A 25,246-nucleotide genomic window follows, 5' to 3' on the forward strand; every position below is an offset into this window, starting at 1 on the left:
TGATACAAACATAATTAAGCAGTTAAGCTTGGTTAGAATATAGTTAAATAGTTTTCTACAAAAATAAAGAAAAGAAAAAACAATCAGCATTAATTTTTTTTTTTTTTTAAATCTTGTGCATTAGCAAAAAAAGATTAATTCACGAGTAATAATAACTCATAATATTAGCTAACATTTTTGTTATGCGATCCTAATGAGTGGACATAAATTATCTAATTACTTGATAGTCCACATGTTAAAGAATGTTCTCATCAACTACTTCAGAAACATTACTGTCATAACTATTTGAAGCAGCTTTGCCTATAAAAATATTTAAAATAATTCACTGTGCTTTAAAAAATTTTATATTAAGCTTACTTTTATCAGTTTTGTCAGATTGCTCAGTTGGGCTTGGTGGAGGTGTGTTTACTTTGAATGATACACCATTAGATGTCTTTGAATCATATTCTTTAACTTCCGCAGCATACTTATCATCTATTAAGCATTTAGAATGTTAAAATGTGAAGAAAAATAATAATAATAATATCAATTAATAAATTGTTCAACAACTTACCTAGTATTTTGGGTTTATCCACAATCTTATCAACTACCATCTGTTTGTTTAGAGCACTTATTAACTCCTCATCAACATTTATGGGTTGACTAATATTATTTGATTCTACTTGTTTGACTTTCTATAGACAAAATATTATTATTAGTTCATTCAAAAACAAATATATTAAGCAATTAATATTAAACACCTTATGATTAGAAAGAGAAGTTTTTCGACCAAGAGATCCATCTCTGGATGGTCCTAATTCCTCTTTTAGAGAATCAAATCCAGACTGATCTAATTGTACTTTTGCTACTGCTTTTTCCATATCATCAGTTACAATCTCAATATTGTGTATACACAAATTCACTATATCTTCACGATTGATTGTTCGCAATGCCTTTTCTAGCGAATTCCCAGTTGCTTGTTGTCCAAATGTTTGTAACCACAACTTAAGCATGACCATAGCCTGTCGTTGGGTGTTACCTGGGTATTCTGATTGGATAATACTGATGTCTGATTGAAGAATCCCTAGTTCAGCTGCTAAAGACGGCCAATTATCACCCAGCATGTTTGAAATATCTGACAAACGAATATCAGCTCTACGTATTGTATCAACTTGTTCTGTGGAATAACAATTATTATTATAAATAAAGGTATTATAAGTGAGTAGTACAAAAAAAGTTAAGTAACATACCAAAACCATTATCATAAAAATTGTAACTTCGATCAAGGCTTAATAGATCTGATTCAGATTTGGTTGTTACATTAACAATATCTTCAGGAATGGTCACGTTCAATACACATAAAGGTGTTTGTGCGGGATCACCTCGATTTACTTTGGGCTCACGCATAAACAGAATTCGTGCGACATTAGTATCCTCCAGGTCCCGTATGCGAACAGTAAATGGTAGACGATTTTCACGGAAAGCAGTGAAATTTAATTCTAGTTGTTCGCCAGTTTTAAATATAGGTAATAAATTACCAGCAAACTCCACAAATACATTTTTGTTTTGTAGCACTTCAACATCTCTGCTTTTGGCTACTTCAACAAAGTGCTCTTGATTTTCTAATGTTTTTTCTTCTTTATCGTCTGTCATGCAAAATACTCTAAGACGTGCTTCCATAACATCTGTTCTTTTAGCAAACACTACAAACCTAACATATAAAGATAAAATAAATAAAATAAGCAATTAAATATGTTTTTTTATTAAATTATTTACTTTGCCATGAATGGAACATAATTAGCTTCAATAAAAAGTTGTGTTGCAATGTTTTTGACTTGACTAACGTTTCTACAGTCTATCAGCCAAAACCTTGCAGATAAAGTAGTCGTAAAAGTTACGCAGTCCTTGACAAAAGTCAATGGTGTTCCTCCAGTAACATCATCCCACTGGGCTTTAGACTGACCACCTGTATATATAGTATGAAATATTAGGTTTAAATCCAATCAGCTAGAGAATATAACAAAATAGATGATTACTAACCTGACATACTGCAAAGCAATCGCAATGTAGGAGCATCGCCTGAATATTGGTTTATCATTCCTTTAGTAGTTGCTTGTGGCAGAGGAATAGTCAGAGTAATAGCTTTATGAAACTTTCTTCTGCGAGGTTCGATGGTTACAACAGGAGACACTGCGACACGGTTGCCAAATAATTTCGCTACCAATTCAACAGGAATAGGTTGAGCCTAGAATATTTTAATAAAAAATGTACACCAAGAACATAAGGAATTACAAATTGTTCTTACTTGTAAGCCAACTTTTATACGTTTTGTTAATGCATTGGCTGGAAATAATGCTTGCACCTGTGGTACAACGGTAGAAGACATAACTCCACCTTCCGGACCAACAGGATGTATTTCTTGACGTAATCTTGAAACAATAGCAAAATATTGAGGAAAATCTAATGTCAATATTCGTTCAATGCGACTAGTTCTAAGGTCTTCAATCTGTCTGAGTTCTTCTCCTTCAAAGCTATCATTGAGTACTTCTTGCACAGCTTCTTCGTTAGCTTCCAAACTATGTTCCTTCCATGTCGTACCATTTTCTGATCTTAATACCACTAGCTCTCTTTCTCTTCCTCGCAATGACGCAAAATGAGGTACTTCAATGATAACAGGTCTTTAAAAAATTAAAATTAAAACAATATTACAATGTTAAAAAATTAAAATTAAAAATTATAACTTAAATACCCCAAAAATTTGGCTCCAGCTGGACCAAGTTCGAGTATTCTACTGGCTAATGCTTCTCCTTCCATCAAGGGTGGTGGGTTGACCATTTTGTCTCTCCGCAAATATCGACATGTAACTCGCATAGGACTTGGAGCCTTTCGTGGTGGAATAATCACTCTAACACCGGATTGTCTGCATCCTCGCATTGCTCCTCCGCGGGCATCCACCAAAAAACTAACTAAGAAACTAAAAAACAAAATAAACAATTAATATCACCTTAAAAATTAATACACAAAACTAAATAAAACAGTGCACTAGAAAATGAAAAAATGATGTGCTAATTAAAGTCAGTACGATTAGGTATATCCTACAATCAACTCATGCCCTAAATGGTTCAAACATGCTAAAAAATCAAAAATTAAAAATGTCAGTAATATTTTAAAGAAATTGTTTGTATTATAATAATATTCTACCAAATACTGATTTAATGATAAAATACACAAACTCTATCTATAGAGTACATATTAATTATGTACTATGTTAAACTTACTTTTTCCAACGGCTTTTTCTGTACAAATGCCAATGCCGTTCAAATTATAATTAAAAAAACACAAAATTTAAAATTAGTGCTGTTATTTACATTGTCTTATAAACAGATAAATTTCAAAATTCAATTTTATTTACAAAAAATAGTTTATAAATAAACTTTAACTTATACAATGTATCTTAGCATAACTTATTAGTCAATATTATAGTATACACCTAATTATGATTGATTAATTAGATAGTATAATCAATGATAAAAAATTAATATTTTAGAATTGTTTAACACAATTATAATATATTTAAACCAATTAAACATAAGAGTAATTATAATGATAAAAATTATAATTAATACTTAACTTATAGTTAATCTAAATTAAATTATTATAGAATCTACTCATGCAGTGGTGTTAAGGTAATATATTGAAATTAACAAATAAATCAGTACACCTCCATTCAAAATTCCTAACCTTAATGTGAAAATATAATCAACAAAAAAAAAATGAAACATCAATACTAAAAATGTGTGTTTAAATATTTGTGTTAATATAAAATAAATTGGTACATAACTATAAAACAGCAAAAAACAATGGATTAAATTATTCATAGCACGCACACCTATAGTATGGCATTAAGAGCACAGCAAAATAGTGTTAGAAATTTAAAATAAATATAATTAAAAAACAAAATATAAGTAGAGCATTAATGAAAAATAAGTAAGAAAAAAATAAAAGATTAAAAATATTTATTAAGTTAGTGTTTGTTGTGTTTCATTCAATAACATTCACTCAGTCTACCTTTCGCGCCACATTCCAGTAGTATTTCCACGAGGCCCGAGCATTGCCAACGATCTTTCAAGTCTATCCAACCTGTCGGTATAAAATGCAAATGGGTTTTCTCCAATGCACAAGATGCATATAAATAATAATGCATTCTCATACACAAATTAACATATAATAGTTATAGTACATAAATAATTAAATAGGTAGATATTATTATTAAGCTACTTTTAAACAAAATGTCATGCCTTAAAAATAAGTAATGTATTTTACATAATTTGTCATAATATTATACTTATTACACTTATTTATTTGTTTTAAAATAATAATAATTATATATTTTAAATCTTGAGATTATTAAGTTGGCTTTTAAGTATAATGTGTGTGATAAAATTAATTAAATTACAATTTAACAGCAACACAATAATGCAATTTTTAATTTAAAATCCTAAAATATTGTTTTGATCCTACTTTTATAAATTGAAATATTTCACAATTAATATAAATATTGACTAAAATACTAAATTTTAAAGTCTGAGTGAAATGAATGTATTGGGGTTTTATGATGATGTGTTGTTAACTTAGAGGGTTATTTCTGCTAAAAAAGTATACGAGTTGTTACTTTGAAAGTTCAAAGTGGAAAAACAGAAATTTCTACATAGAATCAGTTTTAGATTTATTTTATTTTTATGTAACTCAAAAATAATATTTTTGAACTATTTAAAAATATTTGGATTTTTCAAATTATTTTAATTTTTCCTTTTTTATGTATGATAACATTTATTTGATAAGATCATTGAACATTTAATACAAAATTCTTCATAAGTTTTTATTACTGGTAATTAAAAAATAAAAAAAGTTAAATATTCAAACATAGAAAAATAATCTATCCTTTGTCAAAAATTAACCTATTTTGTTATTCAAAATTATTAATCGAAGAAATTTGGATCATTTCATTTCTTAAACTATCATATTATTTTATACACAGTGAAATTTTCATAATATGCTAAGTAATATATGCTGACATATCATCTCCACTCAGAATAATTTTTGTATGCAATAATTTATCAATTCAATGACAAGGTACACTCAAAAAGTACTATACAGCAAAGCGTTTTCCCCAGTTTTTACTTTAGTTTATGGCAATTACATTATCATAAAAATGTTTTAATTTTTAATTTTTAATTTTCAAGATGAATAACATTATCTTTTATATATTATGTATAATAAACTAAATAATACTTCAAATGTACATACTTAAAAAATACATATTTTTTTAAATTAGAACCAAAACTACATAATATATATATATATATATATATATATAACTTATAAATGATTTCATCTTAATTTAACTTAAATACTATACTGTTGTGCTCAGTGCTCAAATAATGCCGTAAAATTAACCATAGGTGCAAAGTCCAGTGAAATAACTAATAAGCTTTATACAAAAGATAAAAGACAATTTTTAATTAAAATTAATGGAAAAGCATTTCCACGCATAAATATATATGAAGACAATATCCAATATCATTATATTAATATAATATTACATATCCTTAACACTTTATTAAGCCTTATTATTCTATATTTTTCAACATATAAAACTTACCCAATATTTACAGGCGAACGGCAGATGTCAATGTTGTCAGATAGTAAAGAAACTCCAGAGGGGTTGGGTGAATACTGGGGTGAAACATAATGTGTATTACTTACATACTCGTTGGCAACTGTTCATATAAACACATACATCAATAAAATTATTATAGAATGTAAAAAGTAGTTAATCAAATAAATTAAGATTTACATAAATGAAATTTAATTATTATTTATTAATCAGTCAGTGATTGTAATTAACTTAATAAAGTTCTTTAGGAAAAATTACAAATAGAATATAGAGATAGATATTAGATTCTAAAATCATATTCTGTAGCATTCTGGTCCAATGCAAAGCTGTAATATTATTATAGCTTATGTCAATATAAAGATAAATAATCTTCTTAAGCTATTTAATATTAAGATTTTATGGTTAATAAAAATATAATAAATTAAATTTCATTGAAATACTGTATAATTTTGATAAGTTTAAAAATTAAAAATTGTAGCCATTGTGAATTTACAAAAAAATATTTTTCAGGGTGTTAAATGAGACACTTTTGAACACTAACGTACATAAATTTAAAGAAAAATTTAATCCAAACAAAACTTACTGGCTGAATCATTAACTAAATCTGTTTTTTCATCTCTTGTAACATCTATTTTTAATGAATCATCTCCTAATGATTTCATATCATCCACCGTCATATAGCGATATTGGTGTTGATCATTCAACATCGGATCTTCATCTATTAAAAATCAATTCCTCTATTAATATAATACATCATATATCATATAAAAACATAAGTTTATATTATAAAAAATTAAATATAAAACATACATCTATAAAAAAAAATGTATTATTTGTATTATATATTGTTAAAAATATTTAACATTCATATTGTTCACTTAAATCCTTAATAAAATAATATAAACATATTACACATGAAACATTCCAAGAATAAAGACAAACAATAAAATATAAACCAACACTACATATTGTAATTAATAAAACTATGAGCGCAATATTTATTTGTTCAGTATAATATTTTATCTAGTAAAACAAGTTATTATTTTATTAATAAGGTCATTTAATAAAAAATGTATAAAAAAAATTCATAATTTCAGTTATTGGAACAATCTTATCAACTATCAAAATAATAAATTTTAAGATTATTTTTCAGAGTATATTTTTTTGATACTTAGTATTATGATATTTGGATGAATATGTATAAAAATTACCTATTTTCATTTCAAAAATTATAAATTTAAACAATATATTATAATATTAATATATAAATAATTAATAAAACTTAAAAAGTATTTATTGCTATAAGTTGCTAACATTTGTTAAATTTTGTAAAAAAAAAAATTATATCAACTTTACTAAATATTGCTGGTCCATATGAAATCTAATAATAATCTCCAATTATTATACCTTAAAAATATATTGAATTTAATTAAATAATTCCTTGAAAATGTAGTGTTAACAATTATAATAATAATAATAAATATATAGGCTATATTATCTTTTTAAAGATTAAATTTAAAAAAATATAAGTGACAATAATAATAAAAATATAACAACTAAATCTAGCAGTCAGATGATTGCAAAAAAAAAAAAAAATTTAATGTTTTGAAAATTACTGACTTAATAGTTTTAACTTTTCATGTACTTAATATAGTAATAATCTAAATTTAAATTGATTTTAAGCTTCTTTATTAATTTATTATTTTACCAAATAATAATAGGCATTTAGCCATTTAGGCAACAGACATAAACATTAAAATAAATCATTAAAAATAGTTACAGTAAATAATTACACTGTTAGAATTTTTTAATAAGGAAATATGTTAAATTGCAATTAATATCATCTCGCCTTGTAAGAATTATAATTTAACATTATTTTAAATTATTATTTGTAATGTATAGATGTAAACCATCAATAATAGTATGTTTATTCTTAAATAATTGTATCGATGCATAAACAAAATTACTAAGGTATCAGTAGAATAAAATAGTACTAACAAAATGTATATAAAATATAACATTCATAATATAATTAAATCTTATAAGAATATGTACAAGATATTTTAATTTAAAACATAATGCCTCTTGAAAATAATATAGCAAAATTTTAACATGCGAACACTTTGTAAGTAAAATGTTTTAGTCACAGTCCATGGTAAAGGTATTGTTCACTATACAAACACCTAATGCAAACAATAATTTTAAACATCCACAATATAATGTCATTAAACATTTTTGTATTATATGCACACACCCTGAATCGTTTATAAAATGAACACAAATCACAATAAACATTTAATGACGGTACCTATATTTGTTTGTCAATATACTAAAAAAAACTGTTAAAAGGCCCTTGTTTTATAATTTTAATAGAATGTTTACATGAATTGATTTTTAATACTATTTAAAAAAAAGGTGTAGTCATTATTATATATATATATGTATGTATATATAAAGAATTAAAAAAACAATATAAATAAGTTCTAAATTAAATGTAATTAATAGAATATTTATCGTCAATTAATATTATTTATTATGATTTAAATTAAATTTATATGAAGCTAATATAAGCAAATATGTAAGCAATGCATTGTTAACACTGGTAACACCAAGCAAAACATAAAATAGCGTGAAAACGTATTTTCCTATCTCTCATTGTTTTCTTTTATTACAACTTACGTAGTACGTTTCGACCTTGATAGTATGGAAGATAAATATGTTGCGCATGTGCCGGCTTGCCGTAATCGTTCATGATCACCGACAAGACATCATCACCACCTGTCTCAGATACGTGTCCCAAAAAAATAATAATAATGATAGTAATTAACCCAATAAGCAAACTACCCAAGAAAAGCTCCACTTTATAACCTGATGTGTTCTTAAAACATCCCACCATTTAATTTTACAAATGCAGTTAGTAAAAACAAAATATTCAATATTTAGTTAGTTCAAAGCTTTAATATTTTCTACTAAACAAGAATTTTATGTTACCTCCTTCATCTTCAGAATCGGACATAAATGTTTCTTGCATTGATTCAGGAGCTATAACCTTGTATTTTTCTTCAATAGTGCTAGTGGTTGTAGTGGTTATAGTTGTTTCAGAAACTACTTTTAATGTTTCTACAACACTGATATATCCTAATCTGTGAGCTATGTTTAATGGTGTTTGTCCTTGCTATAACATAAAATCCAAATTTTTAATCACTCTTAAAGAAATAATTTAACATACAACTAATTTTACCGTGTTTTGAATATTTGGAGATGCTTTGCTCTGAAGTAATAGTGTAATGACAACTGTATGGCCTTGTTGAGCAGCCTGGTGAAGAGCTGTATAACCAGATGATGTTTGAACATCTACCTCTGCACCTTTATCTAAAAGAAATCTAACCATGTTGAGTTGACCGTAATGACTAGCTACATGTAAAGGTGTAAATCCAGTCTAAAAAATTGAATCAACAAATCAAGGCTTTTATAAAAAAAAAATTGAATCAAAAAAAATAAATTTGGTTTTCTTACTTTAGTTGTTGCATTAATATTTGCATTATTATCAACTAATAAACTTGCAACATTAACTTTATCTTCTTGAGCACAAAGATGTAAAGGTGTCAAACCATTCTTCAATGACAAACATAATTATGATTAATAAATAAAAAATAAAAAAAATTGATTATCTAATGATACAATCATCAGTCATACGATACCTTTGACTGTAGGTTGATTTCAGACTTGTGTTCCAATAACAGTTCAGACATTTGCTCATGACCTTCCTGTGCACTGAGGTGTAACGGACTAAACCCAGCTTTAGACTCAGCATTCGCATCTGACTTGTTCATCAACAGTGTAGTAGCAACATCCAACTGGAATACAAGTGTTATACAGATATGCTCCACCACACAAAAATTATACTACAGTGCAATAGTTACCTGATTCTTCTTAGCAGCTATATGCAACGGTGTGTAACCATTTTTAGCTGCCATGTGTGGCGATGCTCCATTATCAAGAAGTAAGAATACTGTATCTTGGTGGTTATAGTGACTAGCCACATGTAACGGTGTAACGCCATTCTAATTTACAAATAAAATATAATCTAATTATCTAGAGAGAACTATTTTATAATACCATTTTTAAATAATCAAATAAATTGTGTATTTATATAATATATTTAATATAAAATTATTGTATTAAAGGAAATAAAAACAATTTGTTTATTAGTTAAAGTTTCACTCTTAACCAATTAAAAATGTTTCTATACTATATTATTCTTATAATGTTATATAACTCATTGTTTAAAGGTTAAAAAATGGATTAAAAATTTAATAAAGGCAGATATAACATAAAAGTTAAGTATTTTTGATTTTTTCAATTCTATGCAGAACTGTTTTGTATTACTACATTATAACTTTCAAACCAGAAATTGTTAATTGTCTACACAAGACAATTCATTTTCATTTTTTAAAGACTGATATTTTAACAAAATAACTTAAAATTTTCTTATTTAAAACAATATAATTAATAGAGAATCTTTTGTTTAATGTGTAATTATTTTAACATAAAGTTACCTTTTGAATATACTTTATCATTAATTTTTGAATAACAAATCCAAATAAAGCTCAGATTACTCTCATTTATATATTTAAAAACTTAGAAAATTGTTCCTTTATAAAGTTTAAAATTAAATTCATTGAATAGGTCACTGGTAAGGATTTATCAAAATATTTGATTTAACAATAAACCATTGCATATAATTGCATAAAATATAATAATATAATAATTTTCTAAGATTAATATTTTTTAAATAATAATAAAATAACCAAAATTATTTGAGGTTAAATTGTTATTTTAATAATGAATTATATTTTCAAAATCATTATTCATTTTGAGTTAAAAGTATTAAAATATTATACTTACTCTGCCTTGAGAATTAACTGGGGCCCCTTTTTCTAAAAGCATACTAGCCACTGTAATGTTCCCATATTTAGCAGCTAAATGAAGAGGTGTAAACCCTTTTTTAGTAGTCAACACTAAAGAACTTCCACTTTCTAATAAAGCAGTTGCCACTTCATCATGTCCTTCTTTAGCTGCTATATGTAAAGGTGTGTACAAATCGGTAGTTGTAGTGTCTACTGAAGCACCATGTTGAAGGAGTAATGTAACAATCTGAGTATGGCCAAGTCTACATGCAACATGAAGTGGTGTTTGGCCATGTCTTGCTTTAGAATCCACTGTTGCTCCAGAACGTACCAAGACTCTCACAAGATCAGACTGATTAGCTCTAGCAGCCAAATGCAAAGGACTTTCTCCACGAACTGTACTAGCATCTGGGTAAGCACCATGACTGACTAAAACAAGGGCAATATTCATACAGCCCATAAAACTGGCAACATGTAATGGTGTTAAGCCAGACTAAAAATAAAAATATTTATAGTAAATATTAAATACAAAATAGCTTTATTACAAAAATACATACTTCTGTTGTTGCTTCAATAGATGCTCCATGTTTTAGCAAAAGTTCAACGACTTTAATTCTATTCTTTTTGCAAGCTATATGAAGTGGCGTAAAACCATTTAATGCTCTAGCATCTGGATCAGCGTGATGATCTAACAGTGTTTTTGCCACTTTTACATGCCCACAATGAGCTGCTACATGTAAACTGGTTAGATAATCAACAGTGACATCATCCACAGGGACTTTGTAAGTTAAAAGTACTTTAGCCGCATCCACATGATCGCCTTGAGCTGCCATGTGTAAAGGGGCTAAACCATTCTAAAAAATAATGAATGAAAGTAATTACTTATTACATACAATTTTAATAAATAAATAAATAGTACCTACCTTTGTTTTTAATGTTCTAGGAGTGTTAGTTTGTAATAAACGTTCAATAACATGATCATGTCCAGACCTTGCTGCACAATGTAAAGGAGTAAGTCCATCTCGAGTCTTAGCTTCAATATTAGCACCCAATTGTATTAGCAAATCAACCATATTTAATTTTCCCCATTTAGCAGCTACATGTAATGGTGTTATATTATGCTATTTATAAAAATATTACTATTATTTTTTTAAACAAAAAAAGTGTGAAATATAATTCATACTTTAGCAGTAAAATTTACATCTGCCCCTTTTTGAACCAGCATAGAAGCAACATTGTTATTACCATAGTGTGCTGCTATGTGTAATGGAGTAAAGCCACTTTTAGAAGTGACATCAGGATTATGATCATTCTAAAACACATATTTAATTTATGTTTAATAATTTCATTAAAATATAATATAAAATTACTTAAACAGACTTTAACCACAAATGATAAAATATTAATGTAGTTAGCAAATAAAATCTATTTTACAAATATTAAAATAAACACTATTACAAAAATACTTAATAAGTTTGTCAAGACCTGTAGTAATAAGCTAGTGGCCTTAGTATCATCCTTCTTAGCCGCTATATGAAGTGCAGGTAATCTTACTTTGCCTTTAGTATCATTTTCTAATAATATAGCAACAACTTTATCATGGCCTTGTTGCATAGATACTGCTAATGGTGAAAATCCATCCTAAAAAAAAAATTAATTTAAATATGTTTGTACTTGAATGAACTAAATATTAATGTATAGGGTTGTAAAAGTACTAAATTTTTACATTTTACTTTTAAAAAAAGTAAAATGCTCAAGTGTTATTGTTACTTGATAACTATTTTAATTATTGAGTAGCAACTACAAAATATTTAAACATCACTCAATAATTATTAATTTTTCATATTATTATTATTAATTTTTACTTTGATTTTCACCCAGGGTTTCAATACTAGTTCATACATTAAAAATAAATATGCCAGTAACAATAACTGAATACAATAAAATTAGTCTATTTCAAGTATTTAGTAAACACAGCTGTTCTTGAATATACTCAGCTGTTTAGGGTACTTATAAACGACAAGTAGTTGACACTCTCACTCATATATTAAAAAAAAAAGTTCTTATGTAACTATCTCTTGTTATTTCATTAAAACAACACACTATTTTAGTAACCTTGGATAAAGGAACTAAATACAATATATTTTATACTTAACACGTGAAACCACAATTATTAAACAAAACTTTCATGGTCCAATCACTAAAAAGTCCAATTAAGAACATTTAGCCTATATTTTCTGGATAACTATATATAATTTATTATTCATAACACTAACAAGAGTAAATTGTTAAATGGGTCCAATTGTTAATAGGAACCTTGAACACAATCAACCTGGTTCTACCTACTATTTATTTATGAATGTCATTTAATTTTGTCTAAAATAAATCTAAAATTATTATTTATATAATATAAATTTTAATATATTTCACCTCAGTTACTAAAAGTTGATTAGCACCATTTCGCAAAAGTAATTCAACAATGCTACAATGATTTTCTTGTGCAGCCATATAAAGTGGTGTGAAACCACTATGCGATTGTATATTTATAGATGCATTATTTTCTACTAACACTTTAACAATTTCTTCTTGGCCAGCTAAAATTATAATTTAAATTAATTAGAAATTTCTCTAGCTATATGCATACTAATATTATATTATAATTTATAGATTTAGATAATTAAGTTTTAATTAGTATATACTTACCTAATGATGCAATATGAAGTGCAGAATTTCCTTTTTTGGTTACTGAATTTACGGAACATCCTCTTTGTAATAAACATTTTACTATATCTACATGACCATCTTTTGCAGCTAAATGGAGTGCATTGAGTCCATTCTGTATTCAACATATACAAAAATATAATACATAAAAACTAATCTTGAAAAAAAAAATACTTACAGCATTTGCAGTATTTACGTCAACACCAGTACTTTCAAGTAATTGTAAAACTTTTTCTAAATTTCCTGATCTTGCAGCTCTTAAATATGAAGTAGCAGGATCCGCCTAGAACATTTAAATTAAAAATTATTATATAAGTTAACAATAATGTATTGTTAAATATAATATGTATGTTTTTTCATTGATAAAATACATATCTCTAATGAGTTGAACAACTATTACTTATTTAGTTCAACTAGTTCAAGTAAACTTAGTTCAACAAAATGATTTAATATAATTCAATGACCAACCATTAGCAATAATAAGGAAAGAAAGGGGGACTTAGACCCTCAAAACTCTGCCAACCCCCCCTCTTTCAAACCATTTCATCATCATCATCAAGTCAATACGAAGTAAATATCAAATGTTTTTGTTTTTTCTGTAGAAAGTGTGGTAAATGAATAATAATAAATGATATGACCTGACCATGTAATATTTTACCACATATACTCGTATGTGTTTTTAACCCGTTAATTTTACTCTGATTGCATTAATAAATATTAAATATAAAACAAATAAATTATTTAATAAATAGTAATTTTGCTATGATTTATATGTCAATAATAATACATTGATGATTTAGACTCTAAATTTTAGAGAGCTACAGCTTCATATTTATTTCAATCAATATTATGGGAGAATTCTAAATATGTTTGGCTATTTTATACATGCAAATAAATATTCCATTAAATTTAATAATATTACAAAAGAATTAAATTTAAAAAATATTAATTAAAAAATCAATAACTTAATAATTAATATAAAGTTTAAGATAGTTTAAATTATATAACTATTAGTTGCCCAACCTTTTTTAATTTACGGGCCACATTCCAAATTTGTATTTTTACTGCGGGATGTATTTACTTCACGGTTTTATTTTGTTGATTTTGTAGATTTTGTTGATTTTGATAAAATATACAATAGATAATATTATTTTTGTTCACTTATCGAATTTATGACTAATTGCGTGTGTTTAAAGTACTGAATATTTCCACACTAGTCGCTAATTTGTTATCGTCATTAGAAACTGTAGGTTCAAATTTCTTGTTTGCAAAAAATAATAAATTAAATTTTAATTATTAAAATGTTTCAAAATAAAAAATCGCAAAATTGATACTGTGTTTTCAGTGATAATTTGTAATTTTCAAAAGCTTTTTATAATAAAATTTTTTAAATTATGATTTTTATTTATATTTATACCTATAAAAATTTAGAAAAATTAGAAAGTTGGAATACTTTTACGGACTGGATTCGTCCCGCGGGCTGTGGGTAGGGCGCGCCAGGTCTACACCCTATTCAATAGCATCAACAACTTTAAAAGTTTAACTTAAACGTCTCAAACTGTTATATATGTTATATACTTATATATATTAAAGAATTTACACAAAAACATAATTTAAAAATAAATTAATATAAAAAATGATGAAAAACTTAATATATTAACCAGGGAGTAGAAACGTCTATGGATAATCTATATCTATTTTAGTGTAACTTGCTGAATGCAAATTTGCTAGGTCATACGTCTGTAAAGACAACAGGCAATTAGACAAGTGAGATGACACATGCGTGTGTTACGTACTAACACAATTGCACACATGCAACAATAAAAAATACTACCTATTTAATTTTACGTTGAAAAATAAAAACAATTGTCAAACACTATTATGTCTAATATCTTTTACTTTTTTCTATAAATAACAAATTGATTTAAGATAGGTACATAGTTTATATCTATAAAAAAATAATAAATTACTACTAGCTTATGTATAAAAAATTCTCAAAACGACACATTTTTGTATCCCTGCCAATATATTTTAACAGTAACGCCTATACCTCTGTCTATACTCTATAGGCTCATCTTATATACTTTAATTTAGTCAATGCGTCCTTCCTGATTAATACATAATCGAAAAAAACACTTGTAATATCCGGAGAACTGGCATTTACGAACATATACAGAAATCTATTTTAAAATTAGATTTGATATCACTTGTTTATAATATTAAATTAGGAATTACATCCGAATTTACAGAAATTACTAGCAAATGGAAATTGAATTTCACTAAACATTCATTTTAAAGCCATTTACGTTAGGTAGATAAATACAATTCAATTAAATCGAATGAACTAATATCATTTTGTTATGACGTGTTAACTAAACAATAAAAAGCAATTAAAATGCGAGCCCCATACTAAAAAAATAATACATTTTTCAAAACGATGTAGCTATTTCTTTAATATGTATATATATATTTAAAAAGTCAATTGATAAACATTTCTTTAGGACTAAATTATTAACATTGTAATTTAAATTTTACTAATTAATTTCATCCGATAAAAGAAAAAGGTTGATTATAATCGTTTTCCACATTTTATAAGTACACAGGGGTTGGCTATCAGGATACTACACGCGTAGAGAACTATTGAGCTGGTCGTGGATGCATCCATTGACCTAAATAAACTGGACTTTTATTCTCCGTTTTAACGCGTATGAAAATAAAAAATAAAAAAATCTACGTTGAAGTTCAACGCTGCATAAGTTTAAAATAAATTAAACAATATGATATAACACAATTTGAATAATAATAATAATATATTTAAAATAATAAACATCAATTAATATTTATTGTAATATAATACTCTTAGCTAGAATGCCTATTACATAGAACACCTTCAGCTTCCATAAACTGTGTAGGTGTCCCTTTATCCTTGATCATAACATATACCTAGCAACTAAAATAATGGTAAAAATAATTATTTTATTGCATATGCCATTTAATGTTTATACATGTACATACGTCATTCAGTCATTGGGTATTCAATATTTCAACCTACCATAAATGCTAAGCTACGATTTAAGATGATAAGAGAAATTAGGTGTACATGTCGTCAAAACAAACTTCAACAATTGTAGTCTTAAAGATTATATTATTATACTATTATATAGAATATAATCTAAACAACTATAATAAAACGTTAAAATATTGTTCAAACACACAAATAAAATATTAAGCTATGTGTTAATTTCTACACCAGAGGTTCTCAAACATTTTTTTTCGTGTAATCTATATTGTATATAATGTGAATCAGTCGCACTTCACTAACGACTTAATAAAAACTATAACCTTATTAGTTATTATTAATATTTTACCTATATGTAAAATAGTACAATTTGGAACCCTCTATGAAATTTACATTATATAAGTGAAAAAAATAAATATTTTAACTTATAAAAACATTTATTTTATTAACTATATTTAAAACATTTAAAACCAATTTAAAATTACGGACTTAATTTTAATTGTTTTAATTTATTATCAGTTTATAAATGAAATTTTGCTGTTGTATAATTAAACATTTTTCAGAGAATAATCTCTATATAATACGAAAATAAATCATATACTAGTTAATACAGTATTATTAATACTAATATTTATTTCGTCCCCAAACAAAAGTAACGAGGACATTAGTTTCGCATCACAATTTAGACTAAATGACATCATGTTTTTATTATACAGACCGTAAATCATTATGTTTATACTTTTAAATTAATGTAATAATTTTATTTATTACAAGCAGATGTTGATGATGAACTATAAAAAAAATATATAAGTTTTGTAATTATATATATGTACATATCAATTATATACAATTATGTACATTATGATTTCGTCATACATATTTTATTTAAATAGTTACAAACATATTAAATAAATACTGAAAATAATAATCAGATATTAATAGATATATTATTATTGTCCTAAAGAATATTATTATATATTTAATACAATTAGATTCTTAATTCATATAATTATTATTTACTTCGACAAACTAAAATCAATTAATATGAATTAAGACCTATACAAGTATACATTTTTCCTGGTAAGAAAAAATATGCTAAAATAAATAGAATTAACCACCTAAACAACTATATCTATAACTATACACACTAATTTTTATAATATTACAATACAATTTGGGTGAAAAATAACTATTATTTTATAGTATTATTTATTCCACTTAAAATAATATAATTACTACACTATAATAATGAAATCCAATAATGTTTGCTGTTTTAACTTTTAACTATAGCGTGTACAAGCGACTATATTGATCGAATTGGAGACTAAAATACCTATATATTTTTAGCTGGTATAACTTCAAACACAATGCTCTGTCCAGGTGTATGTTTAAGGTCAAAGGGGGTAATCAGTATTTTTTATGACAATATATTATTAAATAACTAATTCACCCCAGTATACTACCAAAGTTGAATAAACAAAAATATTGTTTTTTTTTATCCTATAGCACATCATATTCGTTATACGAAACGTATTTAAAATTCAAAGAATGCTTTCGAGGGCATCCTTAAAAAGTGTGACATTTAAACGTTTAACGTAATTTTAGATGACAGCTTAAAAATAAGTTATATTAACTAAATATTAATAGATTGTTGTTCGTGCTACAGAAAAAAATAAACTATAATTTTCAATACCATTGAAATAATCGATACTGCGATTGTAGTTCTTCAACTATAACAGTTTAGATGTATAATACCTACAGACATACAGTACTTTTGTGTTCGCCCACAAAGTAAAAAACAAAAACTCCTTTAAAAGTCTCACAATTTAATAAATTATTTATTAGTTTATCACAGTAAAAAAGTCATTAAAAATTATACTCAACTCAAAATATTTATTTACATATTGATGCAATTTGTCATTATTACAAAATTTGTAATTTAGTAATTAAATTACGAAAATGCATAATTTGCAATTTTAAGTATAATATAAACAAATATCAAACATTTTAAAATATTCAAATAATTAAATAATAGATACATACAACAATTAATGTTATTTAATTAACAAATATCATCTATTTTTTATAGCAATGCATTATCAAACATTAAAATGATAGGCACGTTAGTACGTTATTTATAATAAATATATGCGATAAGGGTGTGCCCAAGCACATTTGGCACACCCGTAACTCAAGTGTTCAACTTAAGAATGAAGTAGCATTTATTATTGTTTATTTAATTAATCAAAAACTTAAAAATAACAATCCAATAATACAAGAAATAGGAATATCAACTATTTCGTATACAACTGAATATGGTTGGTAGAAATAATAAGAATTTATTACGCATTGATTATTTTTTAAACGTAAAATTCTTTCAACTTCATCTTTATTTATAGTCTGAATTATAAGAAATCTGTATAAAAACGCCTAAATACAAATAATGATTAGAGATTAAAACTGTGTATAATTAAGACATGTAAATAATAAAAATTAATAGGTATACTCAACAAAGAACAGGTACAAAACTAAAATAGTATTACATACTCGGACTATTTTAATTTATCAATAAATAAATTATTAGTTGAATATAGTCAACGTGTTTTATAATATATATATTATAGGTAGGTAGTATATCAATTATTCAAAAATCAAGCGTTAAATAAATTACATGTATATAAATAATATAAGAAAAATAATTTAAAACAACTAAAAATCTAAAGTCTAACACAATCCGTTCAGCGTTCTTACCAGAAATTAGAGATAAGTTCATATGAGTAAAACAGAACTGAAAAATGAGCATACATGCTAATGCTTGCAATGCATATAATAATTGGTTTACAGCGAATTTGCAAGCTAAATGTAATAATTCAAACTTTATAATACAACGACATGAAAGTCGTCGCACTTGCTCAACAAACAAAAACACGATCCAAAAAAGTTTTGATATGTTAGGTATTTCATGCCTATAATTGAAGGATCCTTTTTATGTATGTATTCATTAATATATTATAGAAATTACTGAACGCTGAGGATTGTTCAAGAAAATGGGATAATAAAAGGAAGCCATTTAAACTAAAATTAACGATATATTATATCACATAGGTACATTCAACCAAGAATGACGATATTTACAATATTTTTATTTTTTGTTAACCTTATCGTTATTATTTAAATGTTAATAATTTGTTTATTTATTTAAATCAACGATATATTAATTAGTATGTATTATCTATTAAACTAACTAATTAATGTTTATGGCAATTAAAATACATTTTCAACGATTTACTTAAGATATAAATATATAATTTAAAATGTCATTAAAAGAACTTAATACTTTTTTTTAAATATTTATTATTATACCTTATGAGTTCAGTTAACAATATGAATATACGATAAAAATGTTTTTATAATAATAATAGTGAATTTATTCTTAAAAAAAAATCAATAAATAAAATATTTCATAGGTAATCTTTCATATTTTAATAGTAACTACAAACTTAATAAGTAATATGCTTTATAATCTAAATATTTTAAATAAAATACTTATTTACGTAGTTATAAGAGGTAGCCAATGCACTATTTGTATTCTCTCTCTGGACAACATACAACATAGACAAAACACGTTCACGCAAAATCATTTTTTTTTTTTATTGTCGAGTAATCTACGAGTAAAATTGCCTGTTAAAATATGTACCTATTTAAAATATTTTTAAAAGTAAGATACATCGATTTGTCTAAATGTTGTATTAAAAAAATTTTTATACCAATTTAAATTCACATAGGTAGGTAATAAATAAGTATAAAAATAATGGGTCAAACCCTCAATAATTTTTAGTGATTTTACTCCAAGAATAATAAAAAAAAACGATTTTAAGCGAGAGCATTTTATCTACTCGTATATTGCGAGTGAGTCTGAGAGAAAAAATTGTATTGCGCTGACACCCATTTAACAACAATTTCAACAAAATTAAAAAAAATAATTTATTTATAAATAATTCCAATAGGTAATTATGTAGGAATAATTTACACATGTTTGTTAAGGCACCCAGTAAGAGCAAAAAAAAATGTTACATAATAATAATTTCATATATTATTTAGTTACCTATTTAAATTTAAATTTTTAAAAAAGCAATTTTATGTTTTTTTTTTAAAGCAATGACGTCAATAAACAAAATTACATTATTTTATTATTTTTACTCCACTCTTCCGTCAAATTATAATAAATATAAACTGCACTAAAACATCGAATAGCTAGTTTTATAATTTAAAACAATTTAAAAACACCTACTAAAATATTATATTTGATAAATACCTATAATACACAAGGATACCTACTGTTAAAATACTTGTGGGCAGATAATACTTAACGCAGTATAGGAACGACTAACGTTAGTTTAGTTGTGATGGTCTATGTTATTTTATAACCGGTTTCTCGATGTCCGTAATATTTTTTTTTCTCTACCTAACAGTTAAGTTTATCCAGAATACAAAACGTCTTTAGTTCAGGTTCATCTCATTGGTATTTTTATTGTTCTTAAAGCTAAACTAGGTTTTCGCACATTTTCTTTTATCGCCACTAAATTTAAAGACAACATCCAGTAATTTTAAGATCAAACGAGTATTTTAATCATTCAACTGAAATAAACTAAATATTTGAATTGTGCATTTGTGCATTATTAGGACAATATTATTATATTAAGATAGGTATAGTTATTTTATATTTAAATGACACAATATGAGTATATACGCGCGAGACACTTGAGCATTTTAATTTCATTAAATAATATTTAATTTGACATAATTACCCAGTAAATACAAAAAATAATTTTATTTTTCGATTGAGTAATAATAAAATAAGTGATTATAAACCATTTGTACAAGAATTGTAGCAAATATACATAAAAGATAGGAAGTACAAAAACAAAATAAGTCAAAACTTTAATAGATAACATAAAATAATGTTCGAGGTCAATGTTCTAGCGTCAACCGATAGAATGGTGGTGCTCATTATTATTTCATAAGGTACGTAGAGAGGTTTCGTATTTGAGAATGAGATACAACTATATAATATATGACTACCTATAAAACAAGTCTATATACCAGACTTGTGGCATAAAAATTATAAAGAAAATCATCGTACTTAAAGTAATAGTACCAATTATTACACTAACATGCCTACCGGAAAAGGATATACAAAATTTTAAATATAATTATATAAAAATTGTATTTCATTTAAAGTCGCTTCCAAATATTAAAAAAAAAAAATACAAAAATACTTCAAAAACAACCCAAAATAGCGTTGAAATATCTATTTACGATGATTATGTCATGGTCCAGTGAAAATGATAAAATAACTAGAAACATTCGTCCTTGCGATAAAAAAAAAAGTATTCCATTGTTTCCATATTGACCTGAACACAATTTCTATTAGTGAAACTAACTTCCGACGTGGAAGTTATTTTAAAAACTAATGGACCTATACAAGTATAATATAATAAAAATAAACTAATTTATTATTTTGTAAATGGGGTAATTTATTAATAGTTAATTATTATTATACTTAAAATTTATTATAAAAACAAAACAAACAAAAGAAGCTTCAGCCAACAAATGTATCATTCGTTTCACTTCAGTCAGCTCGGCACAGAATAATAATGTATTATTATTTTTAAATTAGACCGCAACATGTATCGGATTCAAAAATCGTTTCTGAGCAGTGAACAACAATTTCATAATTTTAAAATGTTCAATGAATATTTTAGAATTAGTTTTGTTAATTACAACTATTTTATAAAATGTTTAGAATTTTCTAATTTTACAAATCCAATCTCGATTTATATAGGTCTAAATCTAGTCTGATCGCTGAATCAACCTATTGGATACGTCTGTATCGCATCGCATAACTGCTATAAAATTTTAACCGAACGAAAAAAGCCCCTATAAACTACTGAGAAATTATAATATTATCTTCCCTACAAAAAAAAAATATATATAATAAATTTACATGAGAGAAACGTTAAAGAGGACGCAACATCCGTATGTGTTGTCTCCATTATACAAACGTAGAAAATGGAAAATTTTACGTTCACAATAATCCATATTGATCTATTATTTTAAAAATTGAAGCGAATTCACCTATTATTAAGTCTAAGGTAAGATTATTATTTATTTATAATATCTATATAGGAGGTTCTTATTGATGTTTTAATTACGAAGCAAATTATGAGCATTTTTGGTAATTTTTAAAATGATTATAAACTATTTCAAAATTAAAATTCAAAGAAAACATTTAATAATTATTATATATTAGAATATCTATTATAACCTCCATAGATTGACTGTGTAACTGTATTCATGGGCGCCCGGAGGGGGGGCAAGACGGGGCATTTGCCCCCCCCCCCTGGAATTCAAATAGAATGTTGAACATTTTAACTTTTATTTTAATTTATAAACATTTCATCGATATATTTACTTTAGTGTGTGAGGTTGGTATTTGATTTCATATAATTCTAACACATTTTGTAGTTTACAAAGAATAAACTTTTTTTAGTGTATTTTTTGGTGTTTGATTTCATTATGCCCCTCCCTGATAAATTTCCTGCGGGCGCCCATGACTGTATTATCATCTATTAGGTAGGTACAAATAAAAATGATTTAACTTATTTTTAGATTTAGAATTAGAATTGAGAAATTATACTCAACACAGTTATGTATTTATTTAAAAATACACACCCTATTTATTATAGCCAACAGTAGAATGTCATATAATGGATGGAAAAGTACACTATTGTCTATTAATTATTTACCTACATAATTTTATTATTTATTAGTTTATTACCAATTAAAATAACCTCGTTGAAATAAATTAGTGCTTATAAAAATATGAGACAAATTATTTAAAATATAAAATGATTTCTCATAGGTAGGTTAAGAAGATTAATTTTTCTACATTTATTTAAGTAGATATCTTGACAATATGATGAATTTTAAATTCTGCTAGGCAGTAATATATAGGTATTACAGAATTGTTTTTATTTATTTTACTCATTTGTTTGAATAAATTTACATTGAAGTTGTATACATTACTAACCCAATACAATTCAAAAGTTGAAAATAGATGATAGATACTTTTAAAAGGTTAATCTTAATTTTTCATAAATTTTAACCAAATTGATTTTATTTATGTCAGTGCAACAAAAAATGTATAAGCTTAGTGACTTGATGTTTATACTTGCATATAAAGTTGGGTAGTATATTTTTATGAAAATTTGAAATTGCTGAAAAACGTAATCAATAATATATTAATATAATTTAAGCACCTTATGATGCTTGAAAAACATAGTAAACTGATTAGCAATTAATCTTATTTTTAAAATAGAGCTTTATACAGTATGCCAATCAATATGAATAGCACCTATTATACTCGTACATGAAAATCAATAACAAAAACAATATTTAATTTGGGGGAAATGTACCTTGTGTTATATAATATCTACCTACATATTTTTTGCATTTTTTTAATTTCTTGGGACTGAGCTCTAGACAATTTGATATAAGGAAGGTTAATATTATAATAATATACTGACCTAATAGGTATATTTTATCTAGTTAAATTGGTGTATTGGTACTCTTTATATATATATTTACAACTTAGTGCAAAAACTGAAATGTTTGAAGCCTAATATGTGTAATCACTTTTTTAAATTAGTTATATACATTCTATTCAAATATTAGAAAGTGAATATTGGTCAATAATGAGTTTTTGTTATCAAGGTACTTGTATTTTTTGTTTTGGGCATCAAATATCTAACATGATATTGAGTAGTAAATCTTTAAAAACTGTAAGCAAATTTTTAATTAGTATATTTTTACCTCAAGCCGACACTGATAAGAAGTCATTATATGTAAATAGGTATGTACTTCACCAAAATATAATTACTACATACATTACTTAGAAGTATACCTAGTGTATGAATATATTTATAAACATTGTTTTCAAATAATAGTACACTAATACTATTTACCAACATAATCTCATCTAATAAGATTAGAAATTATATTTTAATTTAATTGAACTACAAATTTATAAGATTAAATACTTGGATAATTACATAGTATCCTAATACTTTTCAACAAAATAATTTAATTCTGGTTCACACAAAGTAAACTATTATCCAAATATAGAAAAGGAAAGGTATCTATTAAGTATTTATTAAAATAATGTAATATTTAAAAAAAAAACCTAATAATTTATAATACCCAACTACCCAAACCCAAGTATGTGAAAACAATTACCTTGACAATTGCTTACAATTTAAACAATATTATTTGTCATTAAATTAACATATTAAACCTAAGGTAGCTTTTTAAATTCATGTTTGTAATTTGTAAGTAGTTTTTGGATGTTTATGCTATAATTTATTCAAATTTTAAATACTTAATTAAATATCAATAACAAATAACAAATTACCTGTTTAGTTTTTGGTAATGTCTCCATACCATTAATGATTGGAGCCAAATCCATATCCTTTTCTGGATGCAACGAACCGTTTTCGGCAGCTGGCATATTTTTCTTTTGATACGATCAAAATTTATCTTTTAGGGCACGATGAAAAAGCTATTTAATCGTTTATTCACAATTAAATCATTAAACTGTCGATCCATTTATGACCGCAAACCACCAAAAGTCCATTTAAATTTAATTATCACGCGCACCAGCACACATTCATAACGTATTTTTTTTATGAAATAGGTTTCATTTGAGATTCCAAATGAAATAACAACAAAAATGCATCAGCAAAACAATTTTACAGCCGAAGAGAAGAAAATCAAGACAACTAGCAACGCTACAACACTAACAACACTACGACAGCAACTAGCGAGTAGTGACACTGACCGCGGAAATTTTTTTACCATTAGTGATTGTAAAATATTTTA

At 25.5% G+C, this 25,246-nt stretch overlaps 1 protein-coding gene across 4 annotated transcripts; it reads right to left on the bottom strand.

Moving 5' to 3' along the window:
- Window positions 1-111: 111 nt before the first annotated feature.
- Window positions 112-25,208, bottom strand: LOC132930110 (ankyrin-3-like). Of its 4 annotated transcripts, none has more exons than XM_060995782.1 (27): window positions 24,780-25,208; window positions 13,466-13,570; window positions 13,270-13,402; window positions 12,997-13,160; window positions 12,052-12,207; window positions 11,750-11,878; window positions 11,490-11,687; window positions 11,124-11,420; window positions 10,565-11,059; window positions 9,580-9,720; window positions 9,358-9,513; window positions 9,173-9,271; window positions 8,898-9,095; window positions 8,648-8,831; window positions 8,336-8,434; window positions 6,240-6,374; window positions 5,642-5,759; window positions 3,258-3,275; window positions 2,729-2,953; window positions 2,285-2,657; window positions 2,020-2,224; window positions 1,756-1,945; window positions 1,230-1,690; window positions 741-1,156; window positions 554-674; window positions 358-474; window positions 112-300 (listed from the first exon to the last, which is right to left on the bottom strand). In XM_060995782.1, the coding sequence occupies exons 1-27, from the start codon at window positions 24,873-24,875 to the stop codon at window positions 236-238; spliced, it is 5,094 nt and encodes a 1,697-aa protein (XP_060851765.1). In that variant the 5' UTR covers window positions 24,876-25,208; the 3' UTR covers window positions 112-235. The 4 variants fall into 4 exon arrangements, with proteins under 4 accessions (XP_060851765.1, XP_060851764.1, XP_060851767.1 ...); XM_060995781.1 differs by lacking the exon at window positions 3,258-3,275 and adding an exon at window positions 4,048-4,119; XM_060995784.1 differs by lacking the exons at window positions 3,258-3,275; window positions 8,336-8,434 and adding an exon at window positions 4,048-4,119.
- Window positions 25,209-25,246: the final 38 nt, after the last annotated feature.

This window comes from Rhopalosiphum padi, chromosome 4 (assembly GCF_020882245.1).
Source record: "Rhopalosiphum padi isolate XX-2018 chromosome 4, ASM2088224v1, whole genome shotgun sequence".
Taxonomy (NCBI): Eukaryota; Metazoa; Arthropoda; class Insecta; order Hemiptera; family Aphididae; genus Rhopalosiphum; species Rhopalosiphum padi.